Source organism: Eublepharis macularius, chromosome 1, assembly GCF_028583425.1.
Source record: "Eublepharis macularius isolate TG4126 chromosome 1, MPM_Emac_v1.0, whole genome shotgun sequence".
Taxonomy (NCBI): domain Eukaryota; kingdom Metazoa; phylum Chordata; class Lepidosauria; order Squamata; family Eublepharidae; genus Eublepharis; species Eublepharis macularius.
In genome coordinates this window covers 182534568-182553104 of record NC_072790.1, presented here as the reverse complement: position 1 = coordinate 182553104, position 18537 = coordinate 182534568, and the positions used below count along the sequence as shown (strand labels likewise).

The 18537-nt window shown below is 42.4% G+C and overlaps 1 protein-coding gene across 1 annotated transcript in view; it reads left to right on the top strand.

Moving 5' to 3' along the window:
• Positions 1-18537, top strand: part of DNAH14 (dynein axonemal heavy chain 14) — a 447800-nt gene that overhangs the window by 332138 nt on the left and 97125 nt on the right. Inside the window, exons 54-58 of the mRNA XM_054972406.1 lie at positions 1164-1347; positions 2035-2141; positions 4063-4188; positions 8822-8916; positions 18033-18192. Of these exons, the coding sequence (XP_054828381.1) occupies positions 1164-1347; positions 2035-2141; positions 4063-4188; positions 8822-8916; positions 18033-18192 (672 nt within the window). The remainder of the gene's footprint in view (positions 1-1163; positions 1348-2034; positions 2142-4062; positions 4189-8821; positions 8917-18032; positions 18193-18537) is intronic.

Genomic DNA, 18537 nt, shown 5'->3' with positions numbered 1-18537 from the left:
TCTTGCATCTCCTGCACTCAGGGTGGTTCACAACCATATTTATTAATAGCACAAATCCTTAGAAAGAATACACCAGGACAATTACCTAACACAAATTAAAAACTATCTGTGGTAGCACTATCATCCAAAATGCTTCTTGGAAAAGATAGGTTTTATAGCCACTCCTGAAGTCTAGCAAGATGAGCTGAAGTGGACTTCTAAGAGAGTTTTCAATAATCCTGGGCAGTTACTGAAATACCATCCTTCTTGCAGAGGTAATTGTTGCCTCCTGCAATGAAACAACATTTATGTGGTGCATACTTCCTTTGTACAGGACCACATGTCACATTATTTGGGAAGCTTCCAGAACTTTAAAATGAGGCATTGCCGATTTTCAGCAAGGCTGACCCCCCATATAAGTAGGCCTGGCATCTAGTGTTCCTTCTTTTCCTAGGTATGGTGGTCATCATGACTTACCTGTCTGAGTTAAGCCTTGTGCTTCTCAGCAACATAAATAGAGGATAAGTGGCTGTCTAATCTGGTCCACTGTTTTATTATCTTCCTCGCCATAGTCCTTCCTTATTCTTTCTCAGGGATGTTCCCAAGATGGGGCAATTACCAATAAACTTTTTAAAATTGTTTTATTCATAGCCATTTTAAAGCAGTAGCTGTATTGAGTAGAGGTGGGCACAAACCAAAATACGAACCAAAGTTCGTCACGAATTGGGCCAATTCATGGTTCGCGGACCAGTGGTTCATGGGAGCTCATTTCTCCCAAACAGTGACGAATTTTAGCCCAGTTTGTTTGGTTTGTATTTCGGTTCATCACTGCAGATGGCCTGGTGCCGATCAATCAGTTTCCTAGGCAACAGAGGGGATGGGCTCTCTGCAGACCATCTGCTGACCTGGAAGTGGTGTTTTCATTAACCGAACAAACTCGTTCGTGAACTGGGGCAAGTTTGTGGTTTGTGAAATGTGATGAACCACAAACTGCATGGTTCAGAATTTTCCCAGGTCCAATGGAATGAATTGTCATTGGTCACAATACCTATCATACCTCTAAAAAGAAAGGAATTCTTTTGCTTTTTGCAATAAACTATGTCAAACATTTTTAACAAAAACACTTAAATATACAGCATGCAAATATTGATTTAAAAACTTTTCATTATCATCCTTCTTTCCAGAAATTCAAAAACTCGCTTGTTCCTATGTGTGTAAACATCCACAAAAATGTATCTAATATAATTGAGAACTATTTGAAGGAAACTAAAAGGCACTACTACATCACTCCGAACAGCTACTTGCAATTCATAAAAACCTTTGCAACCATATTTCAATCGACAAAAGAGAAAACTCTGACTGACAGGTGTGAAATATAACAACCAATTTATTGAAATGTGTAGTACTATGAATATTCTCATAAAGATTTAAAAGCAAATACTATTTTTTCAGAAGCATAGATTTCTAACAATGTATTTTGATTGTTTCAGGAGCTGCATATATTAATATCTCCTATTTTACTTATGCCTTTTTCTAATTATTATGATTCAGACATTCTATGAAATGGCCAGAAGGTGTTCATCTGCATTCCTGTCTCATTCTAGCCACTGCCATTAGGATTAGCGCATACTGTGACACCTGTATTAGGCATCATATAATACCAAACTGCATCACAGGAGCTGAGTGGACTTGCGTACAGTAGCTACATGACTCTAACAACTAATAATTTTTCATGATTCAGGAAGTCTTTAAATGAGTAATCTAGGGCTATGGTCTGCCCACAAAACAATCCCAATGAAGAATACATTTTTTAAAACCCACACACACTTCTGACCCATGCAGATCGACTGGCATTGCACTCTCAGCGATGGCTTTACTTTGGTAAATCTTTCTCCAACTGTATCCTAACACTACCAAACCCTCTGCATTGTCAGAAGTAACCTGTGTATGAAGTGCCACATGGTCTGGGAAAGCTGAATGATTATCAGCCAGTGACAATTTATATAAGAGAAAAGTTCATGCTGTGGTTTGACATGATTTTTTTTTATTTTAGAGCTTGCTATCATTCTGGTTTGACCAAAATATTAGAAGCAACCTCACAGATTACTGAAATGCAAGAGGAGTTGCTTGTCCTTGGTCCTCAAATACAGAAAAAATCAAAGGTACCCCATAATTCAGAATTGCTTTGTATTTTCAAAATATTCAGTAAACTTCTCATAAGACCTCATTTAAATCATATAACCTGCATTTTATATAACCTAATAACAAATATCCATTTATAGAATGATGGGTATTGATACAACAATAAAAGATGTACTTCACACTCACACATTTACAAAGGTGCTACTGGACTCTTTTCTATTTTACATTTACAAAGATTGACTGTAACTGAAAAGGGTTGCATATTTTGACCCTTCCATTAAGGGAAGCAATGCTCCTCACTTAGCAGAAAAGAGTTGTAAGATCTGGCCCCCAGAAGAGAGATTTTATAGTCATAAAGAAACTCTGTGGGTTGGATCTCATGAGAATTTGTGCTCCATGGATGGAAATCTCTTCCATCCATGGAGCAGAACTTTCTCACCTCACCCTTCCCAAGGCAGTCTAAAGTGACCCTGGAAATTCTGTTCCTGGGGGACAATGCCCCCCCCATAAATAGTTTGGAGGAGAGTTGGAGGTCTGCAGTGGAAACTCACCCATAGAAATACTCTGTAGGATCTAAGCTAATATGCTATAACCACAAAAGGCTGAAATTCTGTTAGAAATTAATAGGAAAGGACTGGAAACAGCAAGTATAATGCCAATTGATAAGTAACTACATGGGGAATATCTAAATACCTGTCATTTGCTGCTCTCAGATGAGACTCAGTCACAACATAGCCATAATAAGTCACTGATAAGCAATAGATTTAGAGCCAAACTACACGAGATGAATTACATGTGTACAACACATGAACACACACATTTCCTCATTGCTTTCCTGTTCACTCGCACACCGCAGCCCCACTGCACTTGATCTGTATTCAGTCCCATGCTCGGATTGGCACATGTTTCTTTCCCATTCCTCCCAGACAAGAGATGGTATCCCAAAATGCACCTTCTCTTCATGCATGCTCAAACCTTCCTCTGTAGCTTTCTGAGAGGGAGACTTGTTTACGCAATTGGACGTATCAGGGGGAAAACCCACCGGGTTTCCGGGGGGGGGGGTAAAAACAGGGATTCCACACCTCTGCTGGGATCTTGCAGCTCAGCCCACCAGGAAGGGGGGGGGATCTATGCAAAGGGAGGTGGGCAATCCCCACTTCAGGAGCTGCAGCAGCATTTCTTGCTGTTAGCCAGAAGCAACTGTTTCCTGCCTGTTTGTCCCCAGCCATATCCGATCTCCATTATTACCTATATGGAAAACATGGGGACTATCCAGGGAGATGGGGGTGGCATTTTACAAAATTAATCTAAAACATTTTCAGGGAACCTATTTCTAACTGTCCTCTAAAGACCTCCCAAGTTTCAGGGAGATTGGACCTTGGGGAGCCATTTTTGCCCCCCCACAGAAGGTGCCATTTCATTTGTTCCTATTGCGAGGAAAATTTGACAGGAACTGGGGAAACCCATCGATCGTGCCTTTCCCGGGGTTGATTCTCCCTAAAACTTGGGGGGGGGGGGTCTTTAGGGGATGGATAGGACTAGTTCCCCTGCAAATTTGGTGGATTTTGGACCTTGGGGAGGTCATTTTAGAGCCCCCCAAAGAAGGTGCCATCAGCCACCCCATTTTTTCCTATTGTGAAGAAACACCGACAGGAAGTGGGGAAACTCATAGATAATGCCTTTCCCGGGGTTCAATCTCCCTGAAACTTGGAGGGGTCTTTAGGGGACAGATAGGACTGGCTCCTTGGCAAATTTGGTGGATTTTGCTTGCAAAATGCCACCCCTATCCCGCTAGATAGCTCCCCTAGTTTTGTTGTTGAAAAACACTGGGCTAGATAGCCCTTTGGTCCTATTCAACTAGATACATTCTTATTGTGAATGATTATACCAGAGAGCCTCTGAAATAAAAATTTTTACTAAAAAAATCCATGTCCCCATCAGGAAATAGAAGAACTTGTGGAAAAGCTTCACAGAGATTCAGTAGTAGTAGAGCAAGTTCGAACTCTTGTTAAACAGGATGAAGAGCTCATGGCTGCGGAAACACACATTGTGGAAGAATATGCTCAGGTGCAGTATATGTTTGCTGTTTTTCCATTTTACTTATTATATGCTGGATACTTGCAGCTTGTTAACAGAATAGACAGCACATTGGAAACCAATCAAATGTAATTTTGGGTCGGTAGCCATGTTGGTCTGTAGTAGAAGAGCAAGATTTAAATCTAGTAGCAACTTAAAGATCAACTAGATTTCCATGGTATGAGCTTTTGAGAGTCAAAGCGCCCTTTGGCAGATACATGGAGTGGGAAAAGGTGGATATAAAACTCCTACGTTTTCCCAATCAAATATAGATGCTTAAGAATGTAAGAGAAGCCATGTTGGATCAGGCCAATGGCCAATCCAGTCCAATACTCTGTGTCACACAGTGGCCAAAAAAACAAGTGTCATCAGGAGGTCTGCCAGTGGGGAAGGGATGCTAGTAGCCCTCCCACTCATTGCCCCCCCCAAATACCAAGAATACAGAGCATCACTGCCTTAGACAGAGAGTTCCATCTATACCTTGTGGCGAATAGTCACTGATGGACCTCTGCTCCATATGTTTATCCAATCCCCTCTTGAAGCTGTCTAGGCTTGAAGCTGCCACCACCTCCTGTGGCAGTGGATTCCATGTGTTAATCACTCTTTTGGTGAAGAAGTACTTCCTTTTATCCACTCTAACCCGACTGCTCAGCAATTTCATTGAATGCCCACAAGTTCTTGTATTGTGAGAAAGGGAGAAAAATACTTCTTTCTCTACCTTCTCTATCCCATGCATAATCTTGTAAACCTTTATCATGTCACCCCTCAGTTGTCGTTTCTCCAAGCTAAAGAGCCCCAAGCACTTTAACCTTTCTTCATAGGGGAAGTGTTCCATCCCTTTAATCATTCTAGTTGCCCTTTTCTGCACTTCTTCCAGTGCTATAATATCTTCTTTGAGGTGTGGTGACCAGAATTGTATACAGTTCTCCAAATGAGGCCATACCATTGATTTATACAGGGGCATTATGATACTAGCTGATTTGTTTTCAATTCCCTTCCTAATAATCCCCAGCATAGCATTGGCCTTTTTTATTGCCGTCACACACTGTATCGACATTTTCAGTGAGTTATCTACCATGACTCCAAAATCTCTCACTTGATCAGTTTCCGCCAGTTTGAACCCCATCATTGTGTATTTATATTTGGGATTTTTGGCCCGAGCGTGCATTACTTTGCACTTGGCCATGTTGAACCTCATTTGCCACACCCACTCGCCCAGCCTCAACAGATGCCTTTGGAGTGCCTCACAATCCTCCCTAGTTCTCACCACCCTGAACAATTTAGTGTCATCCGCAAACTTAGCCTCTTCACAGCTTACTCCCAACTCCAAATCATTAATGAACAAGTTAAAAAGCACCAGACCTAATACTGAGCCCTGTGGTACCCCACTGCTTACCATCCTCCACTGTGAATACTGCCCATTTATACTCAGGGCCAAGCTACACATGACGAATGACACTTGAATGGCAAGTGTATTTCTCCCTGTTCACTTGCCCTCCACTCAATCCACTTGCCAGGCAAGTGTCTTTCGTCATGTGTAGCTTGGCCCTCACTCTCTGTTTCCTATTCATTAGCCAGTTTTTGATCCACAAGAGGACTTATCCTTTTACCCCATAACTATTGAGCTTACTTAGCAGCCTTTGATGAGAAACTTTATCAAAACCTTTCTGGAAGTCCAGGTAGACAACTTCTATTGGTTCCCCCTTGTCCACATGTTTGTTCACTCCCTCAAAGAACTCTAACAGGTTTGTGAGACAAGATCTTCCCTTACAGAACCCATGCTGCGTCTTCCTCAATAGCTTTTGTTCATCAGTATGCCTACTAATTCTCTCTTAATAAGTTTCCACTAACTTACCTGGTATTGACGTTAGACTGACCGGCCTGTAATTTCCCGGATCTCCTCTGGAACCCTTTTTAAAGATGGTGACATTAGCTACCTTACAGTCCTCAGGAATGGAGGCAGATGTTAATGAAAGGTTATATATCTTTGTCAGGAGATCCACAAGTTCACATTTGAGTTCTTTCAGAACTCTTGGATGTATGCCATCCGGGCCTGGTGATTTGTTAGTTTTTAAATTGTCTATCAGTTGTAGGACCTCTTCTCTCGTCACCTCAATCTGACTCAGGTCTTTCAACACTCCTCCCAAAATCAGCGGTTCTGGAGTGGGCAAGCACCTCTCATCTTCTACAGTGAAGACAGAAACAAAAAATGCATTTAGCTTCTCGGCCATTTCCCTATTGTCCTTCAGTAATCCATTTACCCCTTAATCATCCAGCAGCCCCAATGCCTCCCTGGCTGGTTTCCTGCTTCTAATATATTTGAAGAAATGTTTATTGTTGGTCTTTATGTTTTTTGCAATGTGTTCTTCATAGTCCCTTTTTGCCTGCCTGATCACAGACTTGCATTTTCTTTGCCACAGCCTGTGTTCCCTTTTATATACCTCACTCCAACTAGCTTTCCACCTTTTAAAGGAAACCTTCTTACCTTTTATAGCTTCCTTTCTTTTGTTAACCATGCAGGCCTTTTTTATACCTATTTGTGCCTTTCCTAACCTGTGGTATATATTTTATCTGAGCTTCTAGGATTGTAGTTTTAAATAGTCTCCAAGCTTCCCCAAGGGTTTTGACTCTTTTGACCTTTCCTTTCAGTTTCTTCTTTACATGCCCCCTAATCTCAGAGAAGTTATCCCTATTAAAATTAAAAGTGGTTGTGTTGGTTTTTTTGGGCAACTCCCTATTTATGCAAATGCTAAACTCGATAACATTAGGGTCACTGTTCCCAAGCAGTGCAACCACTTTTACATCTCTCACCAGATCTTGGGTATTACTTAGGACCAAGTCCAGGATCCCCTCGTAGGTTCTGCAACCATCTGCTCCATAGCACAGTCATTGAGAGTGTCTAGAAACTCAGTCTCTTTCTCCTGATTTGAACACATGGTGACCCAATCAATGTGTGAGTAATTTAAGACACCTATTACTACACAGTTGTTTCATCTAGCAGCTATCCTTATTTCTTTCATCATGTTATAATCATCCTCTATCTTTTGATTGAGTGGGCGATAAACTCCTAGAGTATTGCCATATCCCACTGATTTTCTTCATCCCACCAAGTTTCTGTAATGCCCACAATGTCTATGTTTCCCCCCAACATTAAGCATTCCAACTCCCCGATTTTACCTCGGACACTTCTAGCGTTCGTATATAAACTTCTATAATTTCCCAGGCATGTTTGGCCTACAACGTTCCAGGCAGGCAAGTCACCATATGGTCAGTACGTGGGATTGCCACCCTGCTATCTACCTGCCTAAGGATCGACTCACCAACTACCAAAAGCCCCCCTCCCTCCCTCCCTGCCCAGGGATGGTTCCTTGGTGCAAAAGGATACCGGTTCACCAACTGAAGAAGAGGTGCCTCCTGAGGGCATATTCCCCTTATCCTCATCATGGTGCCCTATCTCCTCTCAACCCTCATGCTCCCTGGCAGCAGTGGGGCTTTCATTCTCAGAGTGGGACACATCTAACAAGTTCCTGAGAGTCTTATCCACATGTCTGACTGACTGTGTCTGCTTCTCCAGGTCAGCCACCTGGGGGTCGAGCTACAAGTGACAAATGAACAGACTCACGTGTATTCCTCCCTGTTCACTTGCCCTCCACTTGCCCTCAACTTGATCATGACACTTGCCAGGCAAGTGTCATTTGTCACTTGTAGCTTGACCCTCAGCCTCAAGGGTGCAAACTTGCTCCCTGAGAACCAGTAGCTCTTTGCACCGACCACACACCCAAGACTTCTGCCCAGTGGACAGATAGTCGTACATGTGACACTCAGTGCAAAACACTGGATAGCCCACAACCCCCTGCTGGCATACTACCTTCATAATTTCTCTTTTTTTAAAAAAAATCTTCTTATTATTTTTATATATATATATATATAAATATATATATTCCCCCTTTTAATACCCTATGTACTTAGCCCCCAGGCTAAGAGCCACAGGCCTAGAGCCCTTTGGCTCTCGCACACACGCTTCCAGTCAGCAACAATCGGCTCATGCAATCAGCTGCACTCAGCTACAGCCCAGGCAACAGACAAACAGAAACAGCAGTTCCTCACTCCTCAGACTTCCTCCTTCCCCACAGTAGCAACTCAGCCAATTCTCCCCAGCAGTTAAGAAAAGTTAAACTGTTAAGAAAAGGCAAAACTCACCACCTCAGTAGCAGCAGCAACAGCTCCCCTTCCTGCTCTCTCCCAGAGCCCAACTGACTGTGCTCTCAACAGGATGCTTCTACAGGAGAGTAGATGATTTAAGGTGTTATATAAAATGGCTGATGTGGATCAAGAAAGCCAATATTATTTCTGGTTCTATACCAAACCAGAATGTTCAACTATAGTTTGCATTCAGGGATGCATGCTGCAGCTGCAGGCGGTGTAGGTTAGGCATCTTTAATATCAATATATAACTCCCCACACCCACCCAACGGAGAAATTTTTTCATTCTAAATAAGCAAAAAAGGCATTTGAATTGAAAAAAAATATTCTAGATTACAGAAAGTGGTGTTAGTAATGTTATACACTGCTAAAGAAAACATCAAACTCAAGCTTTTCATCGTCTTGTTTTTAATTTGTATAGCAAGCAACAGAGGAGCTCAATACTGTATTGCCATCTTTGGAAAAAGCTCTTGCTGCTCTTGATGCACTTGATAAAAGTCACATTGCAGAAATTAGGTAAGTTTATTCGTGTTGGTTGGAGCTTTTGCGCTGTTTTAATTAAAACCAGTCTACGTTTCTCAGACATTGTTAAGTAAATAATGTGTGTATGTGTGTGTGTTATGCACTGTCAAATCGCCTCCAATCTTTGGCGACCCTATGAATGAAAGACCTCCAAAACATCCTATCATTAACAAAAGTAAATAATACAAAAATACAGTTGCCTTTAGGCATGCTTTTGTTTTATGAAATACTTTAAAGCACTTTCTTCATCCTTGCAGCAAATGATTTCTTATGGATTAGTGCCAAAACACACACTTCTCTCAATACTATAGTGATTCAGAAACTAAAACACCTTTCTAGGAAAGGGACATGAAGAGTACTTCTACTAGATGTTCAGATTTGTTCTCTAAAAGGAGACAAGGCCTTTATTTCTATTTTAATTTCACATAGTACACTTTTTGAATTAAGTGGCATCAGTCCTGGTAGCAAAATGTCTGACATTAGCAGAATACATTAAATGCAGAATTTAAACCTTGCATGTATACAGATTTTTAAGGTGAGTTCCCTTGCTGCAAGTCTGCTGATGAGTCCAGTCTCCTTCTGGTGACCCAACACATGTCAGGTATATCGTGTCATTATGCACTTAGAGCTGGACAATGGAACTAATACTTTCCCTTTGTCCTTAGGATCATCAAGTTTCTTCTCTGATGCCTCTAAAAGAAACAAGGAAATAGTTTTGATATTTGTTCTGCTGCCACTACATAAACAGGGCCATTTGAAGTGACCTAAATATGTGATTTACAGTGAAATCCTAAAGAGAGTTACTCCAGTCTAAGCCCGCTGAAATCAATGGGCTTAGACTGGAATAACTCTCCTTAGGATTTCACTGTTAGAAACAAAGGACGAAGAAGACCTGAGCCTACCAGGCCAGAGCTTATGCTCTCTCACAGGCAAGGAATTAAAGATTTTTTAAAAAACTGGTCCTGTAGCTGCATCTCACAAAATGTCCCCTCATCGCCATATGGGAGAGGGAGATGAGTGGTTCAGAGCTTTAAATAGTAAAGAGGGACCAGGTCTCCTACCATAGCAAGAGATCTCCTCCCCCTGTCTCTGGTCCCCTACTGCAGCTAGTGTAGCAGCAGAAAAAATTGTGAGGTTAGGAAATGATGTCAAGGCATTATGTGATGCTGAGCCACCAAAAGCTAGAGAGGTAAGCAGTGCTCATAGGATTGGGTTTGTGATCATGTTCATACATATAAGAGATTGTTTGTTCTCTTCTGTGTTTGTGTACCATTAGCAGCTGCAAACATAAGAGAGGATGTACATAAGAAAATAACTATTTCGGATAATCAAGTAATGCATTGTACTATTAAGATGCTTCCAAATGGAGGATTCATTATGAATCAAGCAGATGTGTTCAATGTGTTTAACATGCTCATGTCAATCCCATGCTGATTCTTGTTAGTCTAAATATTAGACCTTTCTTTCATACTTACAAGATAGCTCTGAAATACAAAACCATCTGGACATAACTTTATTTGAATTTTGTAGTTTATATTTTATCAGTTTACACTAGAATCACAACGGTCTCCTAATTCATCAGATTATAAAAGTGCTTTTCTTCCATCAGGAAAGGCAACATAAGGGACGTAAAGGGACAATTATGGTTGTTAGATAACTATTAATTTTGCAGAAAGGAGGAGATACTGATCTTTACAAGAGAAGAGAGGAGAGAAGTTAGAAACATAATGTAACTGATAGTTTGATGTTAGATTTTGTTTAATCTAATATATATTATCTATTTTACTAGTGTGTTAAGATAGTTAAGAATAGAAAAGGGGATATAAGTAGTAGATTCAGACAGCGGGTTGGAAAACTGCTGGAAGTCTTAGATTAAGGGGGGAGGGAAAAGGGTGGGAGAATATGGAAGTGAGGGTTTTAATTGAAAGTCTGTAATATTAATTTTTACTCACCCAATAAAAACTTAAAAAACAAAAACAAAAAGGAAAGGCAACATAACATGCCTGAATACATATAGAATACTAACAGTGCAATCCTAAATGGAGTTAGATTACCAGGTCCACTGGTAACTGGTGGGAGATAGGTGGCAGGAACTTATCACGGAACATGCATGATCATCATCCCTATCTGATGACATCTCTTCCGGCGCAGCCTGTAAGCAGCAGCATCACACCAGAGTTGATTCTTTAACACTTGTCCAAATGTGGTTTTGGCTGTTAAAGAATTGGCTCTGACATAACACTGTTGCTTCCATATCACACTGGAAGTGATGTCATCATGCGACATGCACCTCATGTTACCAGTCTGCTTCCTTCTGCTGATCAGATGGGGATTGGCAGACAGAGTTCTTAATTGCTGGGAAATTGCCTGCCATAAGTAAGTACTTGGTAAGCCTAAATTACACCCTTCTAAACCCATTGAGTTACAATACATGGTAAAAGCTGCACACTTTGGCACATAGCTAGACAGGATACTGATGAATTCGTGACTGGATTTTTGCAGCATATTTTCCTTTATAAACAGAAAATGATTCAGTTTGGGACTGAACCATGGTAGGAGATGGGTTTAATTCTTTTTCTCCACACCATTAGAGATCTCTTATTTGTTCATTTTGGAAAACATACAAGTAACATATGGGTCACTCTTATTTTTCCTGGGGATATTATGAAATTTTGTAGTCCCACCATTTGAAAATGAAAATAAATGTTTTGATTCCTTGTGTCAATTGACAGTGAATCTTAATTTTCATTCCATTTTCTGTTTCCTTGCGTTGAATTTCTCCAATTGAAATTATTGCCTTTTCAGCATCATCTTTTTCAATCACATATATAATTAAAATAATATTAAAATGACATGAAATATCATGAAAGAAACAAGTAGGCAGTGAATATTGACAAAAGCAAACAGTTCACCACGACAACATATATACTTACTGGGTATCTTCTCTCTGCATATGTGCAAAGTGTATGCGTGCTCCCGGTGCCAACATAATGATGTCACTTCTGGAAGTGATATTGACATGCCAGCCACAGGAGTGCTCCCACACTCTACCTGAGGCCAATTCTTTGAGAATAGGGCCCAAATGAAGTACAGGAACACTCTCGTAACCAGAGTGATGACATCACTTCTGGAAGTGATATCATCACTTCTGTTGGGAGCATGCATGTCACACAGCATTCCTGGGTGTCTGCTGGTGGCAGGCAATCTCCAGGCTGCCAGAAATCTTCCACCGGTCGCCAGTGACTAACAGGCAATCAAGTAAACCACTGGGAGATTGCTAGCCACCAGTGGGCACCTGGGATTGCTTATCACTAAGGCATGTTAGAACAATTTAAATTTAGCCATATGTCAGCCTATACATTATTGTCTAACATCTTTCTTTAATAATGTTTCATATTGCACTTCTAACCCTCCCCCATGAATTAAAAAAACTGGAAGCAGATTGTAATCCCTCATATTTAAAATTGCCAGTCTTGAAGGCTATGATTAAAAAAGAGGAGATGGAGTTTATTCAGGAATTGCCCCCCTGTCCTGCCAGTATTGCAGTTCTGCTTTCCCACTTCTAAGGAGTTCTTCAAGTATTTGCAAACAAGATAGCTACCAGCAATAAAACCCAATGTTGCTATTTTGCAGAGATGTTTCAATAAGTGTATAAGTGGTTCCCTCCCTGGACCCTGGCCCCATCAAGCCTGTCTCCATAGAAGAATACCTAGTCCACATGGAATTCCTTGCAATTTTAAGTAAGCTTTTGGTTGGTGGTGAGGAGAGTACAGGTAGAGCATAGCTAAGTTTGGCTGCTCTGAGTTTCTTGCTGGGAGGCCCTAACCTAACCAGTCCCTATCTAACCTGTCTCTCCCTCCAGTGGCAATCAACCTTTCTGGGACATGTTATTAATTATCAGAATAAATTTGTGCCCATGGGGTCTGTAACAGTTTTGGTTAATTTTTTTCCTATGGGGGGGGGAGCCAAATTGCAGACTGCATTCCCTTTGCCACTGAGTTCCATCCTCCTCCTGCTGGACTTTTTTCTACTTCTAAAAGTTTAATGTAAGGAAGAGCAGAATTCCCCAGTTCCTAGACTCGCAGAGGATGCAGGCCACAAGGAGGGCTCACCTCATTCACTCTGGAAGTCCAGTCCTGAGAAATTGAAGAGCTGAGAGTTGACCTTCAGGAAGACCAACTGCTTAACTCTCCGTGGGAGAAGACAAGAGTGATGTGGGCTGACAATGTCGCCCGCATAGGAAAACATGCACTCACTCTCCACGCTTGTTGGAGGGCATGAGAGGAGCCGCTGCGCCTCAAGGGAGAGGTCTGGCCAAACTGCCTCCTTCTTGGCCCAGTAGCTCAGCGGATCAGTGGACAGCAACTTGCAGGGCTCCTCAAGGTAGTCCCTGACCACTGTCTCCGCCGAATCCTCTCTCTCATGACTCACGATCCCAGAGGGGCCGAGGGCCTGCCAGAGCATCTCTATCTCCATGGACATTCTGGCGGTGGCTGCGGGGGGAGCCTGCTCAGAAGGGGCGCAAGAGGGACCCACAGGGCTCTGATGACAGGCAGCCCTTCTTGGCCTGCTTATGCCTGACCCACGCACAGAGGGCATCTCTGGCTTGGGTGAAGTTCCCATCCTGCCGGCGAAAGTGCTCTTAATGCACAGGTCGCACATGGTCGCCGGGGACTGTGTGATGACATCATCACCTGATGACATCATCACGCAATAAAGGCAGGGCCATTGGCCGGCAGGTGGCTGGGCGGCACGAGGAGGCTGCCCGCACTCCACATGCCACCCTGGCCACCTGCCATCTGTGGCCCGTGGCTGCTGTGCCTGCCTGGGGGGATGTGTCAGTGGCCGCGGTGGCGGCACGGGGCTGGCTGGCGTCGTCGGTGTCACGGGGCTGGCCACTGGTGGCGGCAGTGCGAGGCAGGCACACCAGCTCCATGGCACATTCCTCTGCCCTGGCACCCCTCCGGCGCCCCCTCTGGACCCACGGCACCCGTGGCCCCCACCTCACCGCCTCAATGGTGGCGCCGGCCCTGCCCCTGGGGCTCCTCTCAGCTTTCCTCTCAGGCATTCTTTCCCCTCCTGGAACCTACACTAACTACCTGTTGTTAAGTTTTTATTTAAAAAAACCCCAAATTTACAATTTAGTTTCAAAAAAACCTATCTACCTGTTTCTAAATCTATGTTTCTTGTGGCTCTGTTACTACTGGAGATGGTCAGTTAAAGATCTTTTTAAAAGGCCATATTTATTTTTGGGAACCTAAACCTACACACCAAACAGCTAAATTCCTCTTCAGGATCAGGAATCAAGCGGGGCCTAAACCCCAATATAAATGGAAGCCTATTACCACAATAAATGCCCAGCCTGGCTCCAAGGGTGCCAGAGATGGGCAGTGAAACTCTAGTTAGGGGAGAACTAATGGGCAGCCTATTTATATGAAATATATATATATATATATATATATATATATATATATATATATATATATATATATATATATATATATATATATATATATATATATATATATATATATGAACAGAACCTAACTCTAACTAATTATTTTCCTACAAAAGCCTATTTACTGGGGGAAACTACCCTTGGTTCCCTATCAATTTAGTTCAGAGGGCAAAAATTCAGTGAAGGCCTAGTGGCCTACAACTAGCCTACCTTCTAAGAACACTATTTAAAACTATTCTGGTAGAACCAAATACAGCTAAAGTATAACCAAATACAGCTAAACTAACAGCACTAACTATTTAAAACTATTCTGGTAGAACCAAATACAGCTAAAGTAGAACCAAATACAGCTAAACTAACAACACTAACTTTAACGCTTAAAAACTTTAACTCCCCACACAACAATTGAAATTAAGCCCCAACAGTAACTTTAAATTCCCTTCCCCCAACCCAGACAAGCAGAAACCCACCCACCCCCAAATAGAAAACCCAGTGAGTCAGTGACTGACTGTCTCACCAGTCCTGCAGACCAGTGATGGTCAGGCAGGCTGCAGGCAGGAATCCTTCAGGTAAAGTCCTCTCCTCCTCAGTGGCAGGCTGCAGCCAAACTGGAGACAGAGAGCCTCTACCAGCCGCAGCGGGAGTCTCTCTAGGTCAGGAACAGAATGGAAGCTGGTTAGTAAGTATTAAGTTAACCTTTAATCCATACTATTAACCTTTAACCCCTCCCCCAACAACTGGAAAAAAATCAAGCCCCTAACCCTTTAAACCTTTAAGCCCCCCCCCCCAACAGCAACTGGAAAATAAAAGCCACTAAACTATAAACCCTTAAAACAAAAAACTAATGCCTCAGCCAGCAGCCACTCAAAGCAAAAAAGGGCCACTACAAACACACACACACACACACACACACACAAGAATCCACCCCTACAAAAATATAAAGTAATTAAAAGTTAAACACTTCAAATTAAATTCCCTTCCCTTCCTCCGCAGAAACTCACCACCTCACCCCTAAATAGAAAAGCCAGTGAGTCACTAACTGACTCTCCTACCACTCTCCTGAAGTCCAGCACTGAGTCAGTCAGATGATCCTCGCAGCAGAAGTCCAGGCAGGGCAGGCCGCGACACAGAGACAGTAAGAAACAGGCACTCTCAAAGTCTCTCTCTAGGCCAGCAGGAACACAATGGAAGCTGGCCCAAAGGCCAGCCTCTAGTTTAAATCCCCTGCTGTATCTCCTTCCAGAGATTCCATTGGCTAGAAGGAGAATGCAGCAGTGGGATTGGACACTCCTACCTCCCCTCCCTTCCCTGATCCCCCTCCCTCCTCCCCCTTGTACTCTAGTCTAGTCACTCACCCCTCCTCACTCCTCCCAACCTGTAAATTAGATGGGAATCTCTGACTTTGCTGGCTGCTTGCATTGCATTGCATTGCATTGCATTGCATTGCATTGCATTGCATTGCATTGCATTGCATTGCATTGCATTGCATTGCATTGCATTGCATTGCATTGCAAACAGCCAGCAAAGCAAAGCTTCCCACTTTTTTTGCAAGATGGAGAGGTTAGAAGGAGGTAGTGAGTCACTCACTCCTTCTCTCCCCTCCCCTCTTCTAAGAAAGCCTGACCATCACTGGACTGCAGTGAGAGTCAGTCACTGACTCACTGGGTTTTCTATTGGGGGAGGAGGTGGTGGGTTTCTGCTTGTCTGGGTGGGGGGAAGGAAAGGGAATTTAAAGTTACTGTTGGGGCAGGAAGTTAAAGGAAGCTTTAACTTCCTGCAGAACTTTGCTGGCTGTTTGCATTTGCAAGCAAGGGCTGCTGCCAGAAAGCTTTGTTTCGGTATTTCCAAATCAGAAATACCGATTCGCTTCAGAAATACCAAATCTTTCCAAATTGGATACCCGAAGTACACACCCCTAGTTGTTTTGTGTACAAATTTCCTTCTAGCCGCCCCCCCCCCCCCCCGCTGTCTCTCTCGCTTTCTAAATATAGATTGTAAGCTCCTTGGGACATACGTTTTTCTACTGGTTTTTATGCTCAAAATCACAATGTACATTTATATTACACTTTATTTATAATAATACACAATCTGCACAGTTTTTTTTAAAGAAAGTTTATTTCTTTGTTTGGGACAGGGAATGTTTACATCCTTCCCATACATTCTTATACAAAGTTATTCCAGTAAAAGTCAGTAGATTTAGACTCACGTAACTCCATCAGAAAGAGTTTCCCCTCCCTATCTCTTTTTGACTTATCAAGCCAGTCCTATGTTTGTTTACTTGGAAGCAAACTAGACCCAGTAGGGCTCATTCTTAAATAAGCAGGCACAGAATTGTAGTCTCCAGATTTTTATTAGCAGAGCTTTTTAGTATTATGTGTAGAAAAGAAATTAAGTAAAAAAATGAGAGGGAAACCTGGTGTTTGGAGGACTGGGTATTTCCACCAACTTTAGCTGCAATCCTATTTTCCTACGCTGAAAATGAACAGCTTGCACATCTCAGTATTTCCAGAAACAACTTTCACCACCCAATTAAAGGATGAGCTCTAATGATTGTGGGGGCATGGTTGTGAAGTCTTGAGGTAGGGCAAAATGAGTCTGGCACCTAAATTTTTGTTCTGGTTCCTAGGTAGGGTTGCCAGTCTTCCAGTGGGGGTGGGAGATCCCCTGCTCCCAGCCTCTCCCCCCCCCCCACTCACATGGTTGATGGAGAGAAAAGGCCCAGGGAAGAGGTCTAGGAGGTAAAAAAATTCCTGGGCCAGTGCATGAATTGTGTGCATGCTCCCACTAGGTGGAATGATGTCACTTCTAGAAGTGATGTAATCGTGCCCGGCAGGAGCATGCACACAACTTGCTAGGTGCAAGGTCCCCCCCCTCCTGCTAGTAGGACAATGGGACCTGGCAAGCTTACTCTTAGGTCCAAAGAAAATTGGTCAAGGCCTGAAGTAGGATAATTAAGATTAGGTCACTGGCACATGGGGGAAAGAATGAAACACATAGCTTCCTTTACATTAGAATAATGATCTGTATATTCCTGTAAGGATACAGGAATTGACATAAGAGGCTGTGAGTCTCTCTCTACACAAGACATCTGATGTGTGAAGAACATGTGTCAGGAGATGCAATGTTATCTTGGAAGGGTAGTTTTAAAAGACAGAGCCAGTGGAAGGGCAAGGGCTTTGCTATACACTGTAGCTGTGTGAAAGGGCTGTGAAATGCCAAAAAAGAGACTTTAGCCCATTATAACCTCTCCAGGTCCAAGCCTGGCTCTGGAAGGCAGCACCAGCCCATTTACATTCCTTGCTGTCCTCTGGTTGTGATCCCATACAGTTTTAGACTGGAGAGGTGAAATTGACAGAGCCTTCGGGGAGGTGAAGATGAAATTAACAAGCCATCTGAGGAGCAATTCTGCCTGCTTTGTCTTTTTAAACTACACTTCCTGGCTAACATTGCATCTTCCTACACTTGATGAACACGTACCAAGGCATCTTGTGTAGAGAGACTATAATACTGAATAATGTAGTCATAGTCTAACATTGACAAAATCCAGGTCAGTACCTTCTGAATCAGTTAGTACTTTCCTGAAAAAATGATTTTGAATATTTTAAAAAAGTATAGTTCACTTTGCAAACATCTTCTGTTTTGATTTTTACAGAGTGTATGCTCGCCCTCCTCCACTTGTATTAACTGTTATGAATGCAGTTTGTGTTCTTCTTCAAAAGAAACCTACTTGGACATCAGCAAAATTACTCCTTGCTGACCCTGGTTTTCTGAAGAAGTTGGTTAATCTTGATAAAGATAATCTGCCAGAAAAGGTGAAGGAAGGATGAAGTGCCCAGTTAATTTTCTTTGTTTCTTCATCTTGGAATATTCAAAAAAAATATCTTTGTTTATTAAGAACAGATGACCATATTATAACTTTTGTTTGCTAATACTGCGCACTGTTGTTCTTCGCAGAAAAGATAAAAGTACATGAGAGAAAATAGAGGCTGGCCAGTGTAACTGTGAAATTGTTATCTGAGGAAGCAGGATATTCATCATAGCATTTTCTGTGCAGTCCCACATAGGAACTAGGCATGTGCAAGCCAGCTGCAGATGTTCTAAAGCTCCTCCTGGCAGGGCAAGGAGGTGCTTTCCCATTCTTCTTGCACAGTTTCCCA